Raw genomic sequence first — 13,513 nt, forward strand, 5'->3', positions numbered from 1 at the left:
AATTGTTATCACATCCATTTTAAGACATAAACCCAGGATATTTCACGATGTGATTTCTCTTCTTTTTTAACAGTTCAACTGACAGAAAAGGGCCTGCTTGTTTTCCGTTATAAAATGATGTGAACTGGCCCACATCTGTAACAACGTATCATATTTTTATAAATCAGTCACTTGAATTCGTATGGCATTATACAGTAGAATGTATGTTGACAAAGGCTGACAAATTTAACAGTTAACAAATGTGCTATTTCTGTCCTGAGGATCTTCAAGGTCCAAACTCAGTAAAAGTCAAAGTAAAGTATTTGTTCCAAGAGTTTTTGTTCCAAGTAAATCACACCGCATGCATTAAATATAATCAGAATTGACAAAACAAAATGCAGTCCGCAGTATGTTGTCTTTATAATCCACCACATACCATAAAAGATAAAATACTTATTTTAGACAGTGTTTGTGTTCACTGGGAGTGAGAAGAAAAAAACAAAAAAAACAGGAGCGTATTCCAAAAAGAACATTGTGTTCAAGGTCTGGCAAGCACTCCGGCACCCGTCTGGGCTATTTTGTTAGTGACCTTGTGTCACCCTGCACAAGCAAAGACACTCAAAGCCAGATCCTAAACCAAAGTAAACAGGTACACACGCACGATTTAAATAACTACTATTACCTCTGTTTAATCCTAAACCTGGTTTTCATAGATTTGTCTTACATACTAACGCAGATCAAATCTAAGTAGCAAAAGAGAGATAAGCCTGACACTAACACAGACCTATTCCTTTTAAAATGTTCATACTTCATTAATTTAGTAGGTGCTTTTATTCAAAGAAACATGCAAATAGTTAATATATAAAGTACACCAGGAGATAAAGGATCGGAAGTGCATATCTAACAGTAATTAAGTGGTAAATCATTTGTCTTTTATTCTTGTTTTTTCTATTTTGTTGTTATGTTATGTATTTTATGTCCTATGCACCAATCACCAAGATAATTTCCTGTATATGTAAATATACTTGGCCATTAAAAATAATTCAGATTCTGATTCTAAATATGTTCATCGAGACTTTAAGCCAACACATCAGAGTTCATCTTCGGTGACGTCATCATGTGTGATGGTGCGCAGGCAGAAACTGGCTACTCTGTGACAACCAAACTTGAGTAAACATTTGTTTTGGGACGTATAGCTTTGGACCGACCGTGTTAGCCCTCCCAGCCAGGAAATAACAGTTTCTAAACGGGCTGTCAATTCCACAATTCTCTCAAACAAGCTTTCCTATAGCCACGCACCAACAAACGCCCTTCTCTCCCGGCAATTTATGTACTCTACACCCAAAAACGTTCCACTACACGTCACTGCTTGTCTGCTGGGCTTAAACATACAGACAGTTCCTTGCAACAGATCATGCTTCAACCTGTTCTGAATGTAAAAGAGCATCTTGTTGGTTGGCATACCACCTAGGAACCTTGACAGTACAGTACAGTTTCTGCTATAACCATCTCTCTATAGAACACTGAATTTTGCAACCTCATTGGAATTTTTCCATGACTGCATAATCATTAAATCGATGCACCCATGTACCATGGACGTGGCATTCAGATGCTCACTAGCTCCTCCTGATGGATGGTCTGTTTGCGCATGGGGCCAGATCCCTGGTCTATCATCTCCCTCTAGAGGCCACGGCATAGAGAGAGAGAGAGAGAGAGAGAGAGAGAGAGAGAGAGAGAGAGAGAGAGAGAGAGAGAGAGAGAGAGAGAGAGAGAGAGAGAGAGAGAGAGAGAGAGAGAGAGAGAGAGAGAGAGAGAGAGAGAGAGAGAGAGAGAGAGAGAGAGAGAGAGAGAGAGAGAGTGTTCTATTACATACCAGCTGACTTCTTATTCTGTCGACACAAGCACATTCATCATGATGAGCCAACTGTGTAGAAATCAAGACGTGAATTATAAATTATTGTTGTTATTATATTAATAATTATTATACATTATGCTATGGTTAATACTAATGCAGTGAAAGTGGCAGAGAAGTCTGGATGGACTTTTATTTTATTTCTTTTTGTGACGTTACTTATTGTAGTGTGTCTACGTGTGAGGCGCATAGACTCTTATTTTGATAAAAAGTAACATTGTACTTCCTATTTCAACTGGACCAATAGAAAAGGGGAAGAGGCGGATTCTCCCAGATCTCAGCCAATTGCCTTACACGCTGGTGCTACGTTTCTTAGCAGCCGCTTGCATCCTGGTGAGGGATTTTAGGTGAGTAATGTTGAGCTAGCTAAACCACAATATTGAATTAAATCATCAAAACAGTTTAGTTTCATTATATTGTACGATGATATCCGCAGACATATACGGTATTTGTCCATTGTGGAACCAGCGTAACTTGGATACTCAAAGTTTATCGCTAGTTAACCGACAGATTATAATGTAGCTACTAGCCGTCGAGCTAATTGTGTTAGCTAGCCGTTACTAGTATGTCCGGTTTTGCTAGTCAGCGATTTAGCTAGCCTGTGTATGTTGTCAATTAATATCTAATTCAGTATTACGTTTTATGATTTTGTTCGCAGGTCCTAAACGTCATCAGATTGAACATCTCGTCTCAAGCCAAGATGTTCGGCCATCACGGTGCTATGTGGGTGTTCGTACAGGTGCTCTTGGCCCACCTCTTATGCGGATGGGCGATTGGGTCCGAACTGACTTTCGAGCTTCCAGACAACGCCAAACAGTGTTTCTATGAAGACATTACCATCGGCACGAAGTGTACCCTTGAATTTCAGGTACGATTATTATTGATTAATAACCCCTTTACTGTTGCGTTTACTCAACGTGTCGTAGATAATGGAGAAGAACGGATTAAGACAGACTATAAATGTGTATCTTCGATTTTATGTCATTGTGTTCCAAAAATCACCGTCAAATTGAAATAGAGAATAAAAAAACGAAAAACAATTACACTGTAAAAGTATCTAACTGTGTGTGTGTCTGTTAGGTGGTAACTGGTGGACATTACGATGTGGACTGTCGCCTGGAAGACCCCGAGGGCACGGTTCTCTACAAGGAGATGAAGAAACAATACGACAGTTTCACGTTCACTGCGGCCAAAAACGGAACCTACAAGTTCTGCTTCAGCAACGAGTTCTCCACCTTCACTCACAAGACGGTCTACTTTGACTTCCAGGTCGGAGAGGACCCCCCGCTGTTCCCCAACGAGAACAGGGTCTCCGCCCTCACTCAGGTGGGTCTGGTCAGCACCTACACCTTCACATTGTCCATTTGTGTACGTTCTGGTGAATTAATACAAAAGTGGTCTGCTTCCATAACCTTAAATAGCTCTTGATGTTCTGCTGACATACATATATTCAATTTAACACTTATTGTCCTGCATGGTAGTAATATCATTTTAATCCACATTACTGTAACCGTTACCCCTCTCTGTCTCTCTCTCTCTCCTCTTCCCCCCTCCCCCCCCCCCCTCTCTGTCTCAGTTGGAGTCAGCCTGCGTATCCATCCATGAAGCCCTGAAGTCTGTGATCGACTACCAGACACACTTCCGGTTGAGGGAGGCTCAGGGCCGCAGCAGGGCCGAAGACCTCAACACCCGTGTGGCCTTCTGGTCCATCGGAGAGGCCTTCATCCTCCTGGTGGTCAGCATCAGTCAGGTGGTCCTGCTCAGAAGCTTCTTCTCCAACAAGAAAACCACGACCACGCGTGTCGGATCCTAACAAGCGGGACTCTGCACACACACACACCCCCGTCCCCCCGTCCCCCCGTCCCCGTCACTTCTCCCAGCTCATCACGCCCCGGATCCCAATTCTCTACGGCCTCTGTTATTATTCAGAATCTTTGAATATGTATTGGTGTTTTTTTCCGCTCCTCTGATTGGACAGGTGAAAACCTGTGTTCCTCCAGCTGTTACCGGTCCTGTGAAATCCTGAGTGGTTCTACAAGGATGTGAGGAGGAAAAGATTCAGTTTTAGAGCAATTAAAAGTACAACCGAGATTCATCACCATAATGTTTGCACTCTATGGAAGCACTATTTGCCCCTTTACAAGGATGGTCTAATGGGTGTAAGGTTAAATGGGGTTAGTGTTTTCATTTTTCATTACTGATTTCCCTGTGCGAAGCAGGAATGGGAGGTAAAGAATTGGGATTTGGTATCTGTCTCCCACACAAGGAACTGCTGATCCAACTCCCACAAACAGTGATTCATGGCAGAAGTGTTGCTTTGTTTGTCTTGTCAGTTTTAGATTTCATATGCAGATATTTTGAGTTTTTAAGATAAGGTCTCGTATTCTCAGTATCATCGTTCAGTTGCTGGTCCTGTCATCCCCGTCGATTCGTTTTTCATCCATAACGATCTAAAACATTGAATCAGTCTGCAACATTCCAACATATTTGAGACATTGGCTAATACAGACCATGGCTGTGCTATGAATTTACTTTTAACACCCCCCCCCAACCCCTCCCTGTGGATTATCTGATCATTATATCAGTCGATGTTGAAAATTTAGCAATTTATTTATTATGTGGGTTGGATACTGCATTGTTTTTTACGACACTGTTTACCTGAATGTATGAACATACTGGTCACTCCTTACCTTATTCATTGAGATTGCAGAACTGAAATCAGACACTGGATTCATAATTCCAATAAAAGTTTATAGGGGATTTTTTGATGTGGACAGGATATACATGATTTGTTTTGGGTTGTAATATTTCCCTTGTCCTGGTTTAGTGGCTACAACAACAGGCCTAATATGGATGGAGTGTGATTATGATTCGGTGATATGGCGACTGTAGTTTTATACCCTTTGGTCAAATCTTAACTTTCTTGTTGGATTGAAACTGTTCATCTTTAGAAAGACACTCATGATTAACTGAAGTTAAATGAAATTAATCCCCAGTTTAGTTTCTATGTTCGATCTCTAGTGTGATTTATTCCCATTATGTATTTGGTTTAAAGAGGTGGAAGAAAGCTCTTGTCTAAGCACATAATTTAATTTCTTCTTTATTATGCATTTTCTCAATGGTGTGGTCAGGTTTTGGTTTGTATACTGTTCATTATCATAATCAGCTTGTGGTCACATCTGAGGGTATTTTCCTTGTTTGCATACAGTTGCTGAATAAACATTTTCTGGTAAACCTATTGTGTGGTCGTTCATGTCTGATTAATCTTCACTAAACTAAACATGACGAAACACGTTTCAAATGATTTAAAAAATATATTTTTTTATGATTAGTGGCTGTGATAGAAATATACATCGGACAGTACATGTAACCTCGTATTTTTACAAAGACTTTTTGTAAAAAAAAGTCATAAAGGAAATAAAATAACTTGCAGTGTCAGTGCGAGGTTTCGAAGGAGACTTCGTGGCTTTAGAATCTTGTACTTTGAGAGCCTGTTCGTGTTATTGTTCCGTCTGTGTTTTGGTCATTTGGCCACTAGGGGGCGATATGTTTCAGTAAAAATGGAACACCATACAATACGTGTATATCTGTGTGTTGCAATTTTTTGTTTTCCTCTATCATGAATGTCTAATTCAAGCACAATACAATGTACAGCTTATGTACACATGTCAACCACAGTTAGAATATCTTAAATTATTTTATTTAGATTCGAAATGAAGTAGGTCTATTTCACTTTAACCGAGAGCTCTTCCTTAGATTACGTAAACAACCAGCAGCCCTCTGATTGGATGAAGTCCACGTCAATTCCAGGAAGAGTTGCCAAAAAAAGGTCTGCATTGTTTTTGATGACAGAAGCGAGTCGTGATCTGAACGGTGTGGTGGGAGGACAATCTACCCTAATCATCTGCCCCCCCCCCCCCCCTCTTAACATTACAGTCGAGCTAGCTGGCTCGCTACGCGACACGACTGTGCTGTGATGTTTTTGCTACTATGATTTTACTCGGGTAGATTTTTACGGTAAAAGATCAAGGAAATCCATTTCCCCCTGATGTCACAGAGCCGTGGAACGACAGAATCTTTGGAGACATCACAGCTGTCATCTTCTGGAAAAACGCGTAGCTAGTTGGCCTTATAGGATAGAAAGCTAACATAGCTAGCTGGCCATCAAGCGGGGGTGGATGTTGTGGTTTCCCGACTCCACATCCTATTCTTTTTCTGTCGGATATAGCGTCGACGTCGCATGGGTATGTTAAAATGACAAGCGGTGGTGGACTAATCTTGAGCAAGACTTGCGCTAACGTTGTCCTGGTGGCGTTTCAATACTAGCCAGAACTACTACTTCCTAGCATCGCCGTTTAGTCAATTAACGATAGCATTTCAGCTAATTAGCCAATTCATTTGACATCTGTATGGACTAATCGGTCATATGCTGGGTTATAATTACAACTAACATCAGTTAGCATAGGCAAATCTATCGTATGAGGATACAGTTTAGCTAGAAGACAACGGGAGTGGCTTACTCGGTTTTTAATAATACAGCACAGCTAGCTGGCCAAGCTAGTGCTGAGTAACAGCCCGCTAGCTAGGTGGCTAACACTAGGAACTCCCATAGCTAAACAAAGACTTCCGCTCTTCAGGCTTAACTCTCGCTGCTAGCAGTCAATTGTTTGATTTAACTCGGTAGTCTAAGCGTTCTCATAGTAATGTGTGATACTACCCTTTTAATTGGTTAAGTCTGTTTCCTCCTGTGTGAGAAGACATTTGTTCCAATGGATCTAAAAACGGCGACGTTCAACGCAGCAAGGGATGGCAAGCTGCGGTTGCTTCAGAAACTACTAGAGCACAAAACACTACAGGAGATTGTGTCGATAATATCAGACAAAACAAATGGTGCAACACCTTTACTCATGGCGTCCAGATATGGACACCTGGACTTGGTAGAGTATCTCTTGGAGTGTTGCTGTGCGCCGGTGGAGGTCGGCGGTTCTGTAAACTTTGACGGGGAAACCATTGAAGGTGCCCCACCGCTATGGGCCGCCTCGGCAGCTGGACACCTGAAAGTGGTACAGTCGTTACTGGGCCACGGTGCCTCCGTGAACAATACCACCCTCACTAACTCCACCCCGCTGCGAGCTGCCTGCTTCGACGGGCACCTGGACATTGTGAAGTATCTGGTGGAACATAAGGCTGACTTGGAGGTAGCCAACAGGCACGGTCACACTTGCCTTATGATCTCCTGTTACAAAGGACACAAAGAAATAGCTCAGTATCTGCTTGAGAAAGGCGCCGATGTAAACAGGAAAAGCGTTAAAGGTAAGCATGAAATCAAGCAGTCGATACTCTACATTAAACGAGGGTTGTTCCTCTATACAGAGGCTTGTCTGTGTCTCAGAAGATGAGATGATAAAATACTTATTTAATGTCGTGTGTAGTTCTCAAAATGTGTAGTTTTAATAACATTGTGTATGTTTAGTGTGCTGTTTCCACCTCCTATGGCTTCTTTCTAACAGGATGTCATTGACGGCCTTATCTAGATGTGTATATTTGGACTGTCAGACAAGTTAACGTACCAAGCTGGATTAATTTGTTTGTAGCTAAACCAATTAGGGGAAGTGAGCCCACCCCAGCCTGTTCTAAATTTGAGCCTTGCAACAGACATCTCTCTCTGAGGCCCTGTTCTGCTTGGAGAGATTTGCACCTTCTTGGCAAGGCATTTGACTGGCACATAGCTTACATCACTCGGCTACAGCATGCACCGCCCCAGAGACGGAGGGAGAAGGTTAGGGTTTAGTCAAGCCAGTTCAAGGCGTTTACCACCTAGAGCCGTGGGAGACCTGAGGGAAATCAAGGAGAGTCTTTTAGTTTTACAACGGCCATCATTGTTTTATGTTTGATATTGTCATTGGCTCTTTTGGCTGTAGTCCCCAGACATGGATTAACTCTAGCCTAGGACTAAGACACCCTATCCATGAACAGCCTGTAGAGTTGTCTTTAATCTGTCCTGGGTGCTTGACTGTTTAGAGTCCTGGCACTTTGACATCGAGGGATAGTCTGCTTACACCTCCAGTATAGAAATATCCCAGTGTTGTCCTAGGATCAATATCATCTGGGTTGGGATCTGACTTGAGTGTCATGTATTGATCCAAGGTTGTGATGATGCCTCAACTTTGAGAAATGCAACCTCTCGACACAAATGTTTATTTCAGTCTTGTCTCAATCCAGGTTTTTTCCGATAGGCTTGATTTGTGCCATGGAAACACAGAGCAGTTTCATTTATTTTATTATGTGTGTGTGTGTGTATATATATATACACATCCAAACAATCAGTGGTGACCAAAGCAATGCGGATACCACTGATTGTTTGGATGTGCCGATCACCCTGTCCCCTAGGCAACACGGCGCTCCACGACTGCGCCGAGTCGGGCAGCCTGGAGATCATGAAGATGCTTCTGAAGTACGGTGCCTCCATGGAGCACGACGGCTACGGCATGACCCCGCTGCTGTCGGCCAGCGTCACCGGACACACCAACATCGTGGACTACCTGACCCAGCACCAGCAGACCGGCCGGCCGGAGAGGGTCAACGCCCTGGAGCTGCTGGGGGCCACATTCGTGGACAAGAAGAGAGACCTGCTCGGAGCGCTCAAGTACTGGAGGAGGGCCATGGACCTGAGGTACAGCGACAGGTAAGAAGAGGAGGAGGAGGGAGAGATGAGGGAGAGATGAGGGAGAGATGAGGGAGGGATGAGGGAGAGGGGGGTGGGTCTCCCCCTAGTTGGATGAAAGTGCGATGAAAGTAAATAATAACAATTAACACTGCTGCTTATTTCTCCTAGCAACAACATCCAGTACAAGGCGGAGCCCAAGCAGCTGATCATGGCGTACGACTACGCCAGGGAGGTGACGAACGTAGAGGAGCTGGACAGCCTGATCTCCGACCCGGACGAGATGCGCATGCAGGCCCTCCTGATCCGCGAGCGTATCCTGGGACCCTCCCACCCCGACACCTCGTACTACATCCGCTACCGGGGCGCCGTGTACGCTGACTCCGGGAACTTCGAGCGCTGCATCAACCTGTGGAAGTACGCCCTGGACATGCAGCAGAGCAACCTGGACCCCCTCAGTCCCATGACTGCTTCCAGCCTGCTGTCCTTCGCCGAGCTCTTCTCCTTCATGCTGCAGGACCGAGCCAAAGGCCTCCTGGGGACCTCTGTGTCCTTCGACGACCTCATGGGCATCCTGAGAAAGAGCGTGCTGGAGATTGAAAGGGCGGTGGGGCAGAGCCAGCCTGGTCCAGACCCAGCTCAGCTGAGCAAGGCTCTGGCCATCATCCTGCACCTGGTGTGTCTGCTGGAGAAGGTGCCCTGCTCCCTGGAACAGGACCACTTCAAGAAGGAGACCATCTATAGGTGAGCTGAACCAGGATGCACCGCAGCCTCGCTTAGACCAGGCTCTGCTGGCCACCTGGATTGAGACTCAGGCCCAGAAACGAAATCTAGGCTGTGAAACATCTACTGGTGCTAGTTTTAGTGTGTCTTTCAGTCATGAGTGTCAAATATTCAAGCTGCCCTTCTTCACCAAAACGAAACAATAATGTTTGAATCCTTTGCCAAACTCTGTTTCCTTCTCCTTGCTCAGTCTGTGCTTGGTTCTGTTCAGCTGGCCTGTGTTTATCCCTGGAGGTTTTTCAGAGCTGACGTGTGTGTGTGTGTGTCCCAGGTTCCTGAAGCTGCATCCGTGTGGTAAGAGTGGCTACAGCCCTCTCCACCTGGCTGTGGACCGCAACACCACCTGCGTGGGCCGCTACCCAGTCTGCAAGTTCCCCTCCCTGCAGGTCACCTCCGTCCTGCTGGAGTGCGGCGCCGACGTCAACGCCCGCGACGACGACCACAACAGTGCGCTGCACGTGGCGGCGTCCAACAACCAGCCTGACATCATGAACCTGCTGATCGCCAGCGGCACGCACTTCGATAGCACCAACGCCTTCCGGCAGACGGCCTGTGACCTGCTGGAAGAGAAGGAGATGGCCAAGAACCTCATCCAGCCCATCAACCACACCACCCTGCAGTGTCTGGCCGCCCGCGCCATCATCACGCACGGCCTGCCGTACCAAGGCAGCATCCCAGAGAAGCTGGAGGCCTTCGTCCTGCTGCACAGATAGGACCTGGGAGAGACTGAAGGCTGAACTGCTCCTCCTCCACCTCCTCATCCTCCTTGAACCCCCTCCCCTCTCTCCTCTCCACCTGCAGTTGAACTCCAGTTTTATTAACCTGGAAGTGGATGCTTGTATGTGACCCCCCCCCCCCAAGACAGTGGTTATACTGAGTCTCCTGTTGTGGAGGGTCTGTGGGGGACGTCCTGTAATGTCGGCACAATGTTTTAAGCTAGATTCCCCCAACTCCCCTTTAATTTTTTTTTTTTTTGTGCTTTAGACTTAATTTCTTCATATTCCATACTATTTATTAATCTAGGATGTCATTGAGAGATTTTTCTCCATGCCTGCCCCTCTGTATGTTTCTCTCTCTATGCAAGGTGGAGGAATATGCCAGGACTTAAACCATCACTATTTTGCCAATATTTACATAAAGGTATGGACTGTCGCCATGTCTTCTTACTGCTTTCAGCTCTGCGGGGAGTTTGTCCCAGACCTGGGACCCGCTGAGATGGAGGGGGGGCCCAAGCGTTAGCAAGCTTTCTGAGAAGGGTGATCGTTTGCAAATACCATAAGTGCTTTATTTCTCCTATGCACAGGCTACATGATACCAGACTGTTCAGTGTCTGCACTTGTCTGTGCAACAACTCGCTTTTTACTTCACTTTTTTGTTCGTTTTAGTTTTTTTTGTGGTGACTGCCTGTTCTTTCATGTTCCCACGGTTACGCTAAGCTAAGAGGGGGAGCTTAAATTGCTGGATGATGTTCTGTTTTGTGGGGGGGGGGGGGGTCAGGGGGGTGGGGTAGTTGCCAGAGGTGTGTGTGTGTGTGTGGAGGGGCATAGGTGCGGGTGAGACCCTCATGCTTCCTGTTGACGACGACCTTTGACCCTGGTTGTCGCCCTCTGCGAGCGCTTAAACAAAAGACTAAGGTCGGTTTGGGGTTCAGACACGGCCACGCATGGGGTATACACCTGTTTTGTATTTTTAATTTTTACCATCCTTTTACTCCATCTGAGCTGTGTACATCATATCAATCATGGTGTAAACACTGACCCACAGGGGGAAGCCCCCTATCACGACGTCAACAACTAGCGTCCAGTTGTAGGAGAATTGGAAAGAGGCTCTATCTCGTGGGATAAGCTTAGCTTTGTGAAAATAACTTGCACATTAGCTTTAGTAAAAAAAGAAAAGGGCTTTTTTTTCATACTTTTAGGAACAACTTCCTCCTGTAAAGACAGAGAACCACACAACTGTACAGATCTAGCCCATGGTGGGGACATGCTTTAATTCTGCACTTTATTCCACCAGAATGGTAAGACTTCATACCAACGTAATGGCGACATAAATCAAGTTCATGTCTTAAAGAACCGATTTGACAATAAAAACCCGTTGTTGCACCCGTGCTCTCCTCGCCTCTGTGCTTCCTTTATTCCTATCTCTCTCCTGGCAGCCTAGCAGCTAGCCAGGCTCCTGTGTGTGTGGGACGGTGTTTTTCATTCTTTTGAGAAATCCCTGATCAGCCGAGTCAGAGCTGGGTTGAGGAGTCAGAGCTGGGCTCAGCCGCGTGGAGGAGTCAGAGCTGGGCTCAGCCGCGTGGAGGAGTCAGAGCTGGGCTCAGCCGCGTGGAGGAGTCAGAGCTGGGCTCAGCCGCGTGGAGGAGTCAGAGCTGGGCTCAGCCGCGTGGAGGAGTCAGAGCTGGGCTCAGCCGCGTGGAGGAGTCAGAGCTGGGCTCAGCCGCGTGGAGGAGTCAGAGCTGGGCTCAGCCGCGTGGAGGAGTCAGAGCTGGGCTCAGCCGCGGGGAGGAGTCAGAGCTGGGCTCAGCCGCGGGGAGGAGTCAGAGCTGGGCTCAGCCGTGTGGAGGACTTTCCATCTGGTCAGTCGGTTCAGATCTGAACTGACCCAGTGGAGGGGGAGAGATGCTGTTGGTGTTCAAACAAGATTCCAGTAGCCATAGAGAAGGGGGGGGGAGAGAATAAGCGTGTGAGGAGGGGAAACGATCGTATGTTGTTTTTCCGGAAAGCAGGGCTTCTGGTTTCTCTGCACGGTGTTCAGAATGTGGCACCGTGGCTGGATGTTCCAGCGGTGATGAGTCACAGAGGAATGCTCTCCTGCAAGAGGGAGGAGACACCCGTGCCCCAGGAGAGCGGCGCAGTGGACCTGCTGATACCCGGAAGAGCCTTACTCAATGCTAACTTTGGACCCTGGAGGGTGGGTGTCTTTTACTAACTTAAACTGTCTTATCTTGCTAAAAGTAACTGTTAGGGACAACAATGTGACAGGGAGAGCAAGCCCCTCCTTGGACAAGGTCAAAGAGGTGGATTATCCTGTCTGTAGTCATTTACATGTAGTCATTCAGCAGACGCTCTTATCCAGAGCGACTTACAGTAAGTACAGGGACATTCCCCCCGAGGCAAGTAGGGCGAAGTGCCTTGCCCAAGGACACAAAGTTATTTGGGAATCGAACCGGTAACCTTCAGATTACGAGACCGACTCCGTAACCGCTCAGCCATGGGCCAGCTGGGTGTGTGGGTTCCTACCTGATACTGGATGTTAATCTGTTCTAACTTTCAGTCAACTGTTTCCCCGATTTAAACACTAAGCGCATCTGTGGTGAGGGTTTGGGCTGGTGGGCTTGCTGGCTGTCTCGCTACCGTGAGGAACACACACGCACTCTCTCTCTCTTACATTTGCATACACACACACACACGATGTTCCAGGTGGAGTGTCTAGCTCTGAACTGTGAGGCATGTTTCCCAGCTGTCCTGTGTGTGTGTGTGTGAGAAACCAGGTGCTGCTCCTCTCCTGGCGGCCGGGCGTGCTAAGACCTGTCTGCTCGGTGTCGCACAGGAGGAAGACAGTTTCCAGCCTCCTGGCTCCACCTGTCACATCAGAGGAAACAACGTGTGTGTTTGTGTGTGTACTGTCAGGTGAGTGCATTCCCGTGGTGTGTGCTGTGTTTGTTTAGAGTCTCCACACGCACACAAACGTATCTGACATCTCGCAATTAATCATTCCCCACGTTCCGTCGTCAGGTTCTGTGCCATCCCATGATCTCTAGCTCTATTGTCATTTGACGCTCAGCCTACTTCTGTCAGATCCTAAAATAACTAGGAATTATGCCACATTGGAAACGTGTCCTACATTAGGGGCTGCTGCCATCGTCACGGCTCCTGCCTGGGCCTGTACGCAGGCCACCAGCTCTCCTGCCACCAGCTCTGCTGCCACCAGCTCTCCTGCCACCAGCTCTCCTGCCACCAGCTCTGCTGCCACCAGCTCTGCTGCCACCAGCTCTCCTGCCACCAGCTCTGCTGCCACCAGCTCTCCTGCCACCAGCTCTCCTGCCACCAGCTCTCCTGCCACCAGCTCTGCTGCCACCAGCTCTCCTGCCACCAGCTCTCCTGCCACCAGCTCTCCTGCCACCAGCTCTGCTGCCACCAGCTCTGCTGCCACCAGCTCTCCTGCCACCAGCT

At 46.8% G+C, this 13,513-nt stretch overlaps 2 protein-coding genes across 2 annotated transcripts; both read left to right on the forward strand.

The window, feature by feature from the left end:
* Positions 1-2,196: 2,196 nt before the first annotated feature.
* Positions 2,197-5,129, forward strand: tmed7 (transmembrane p24 trafficking protein 7). The gene is made up of 4 exons (XM_067231189.1): positions 2,197-2,238; positions 2,550-2,759; positions 2,972-3,217; positions 3,468-5,129. Exons 2-4 carry the CDS (start codon positions 2,592-2,594, stop codon positions 3,702-3,704), a joined length of 651 nt encoding a protein of 216 aa, XP_067087290.1. The 5' UTR covers positions 2,197-2,238; positions 2,550-2,591; the 3' UTR covers positions 3,705-5,129.
* A 694-nt stretch (positions 5,130-5,823) lies between these two features.
* fem1c (fem-1 homolog c) lies at positions 5,824-10,813 on the forward strand. Its single transcript, XM_067231188.1, has 4 exons — positions 5,824-7,204; positions 8,282-8,576; positions 8,727-9,299; positions 9,610-10,813. The coding sequence occupies exons 1-4, from the start codon at positions 6,661-6,663 to the stop codon at positions 10,049-10,051; spliced, it is 1,854 nt and encodes a 617-aa protein (XP_067087289.1). The 5' UTR covers positions 5,824-6,660; the 3' UTR covers positions 10,052-10,813.
* The last annotated feature ends 2,700 nt before the right edge of the window (positions 10,814-13,513 follow it).

This window comes from Osmerus mordax, chromosome 28 (assembly GCF_038355195.1).
Source record: "Osmerus mordax isolate fOsmMor3 chromosome 28, fOsmMor3.pri, whole genome shotgun sequence".
Classification (NCBI taxonomy): Eukaryota; Metazoa; Chordata; class Actinopteri; order Osmeriformes; family Osmeridae; genus Osmerus; species Osmerus mordax.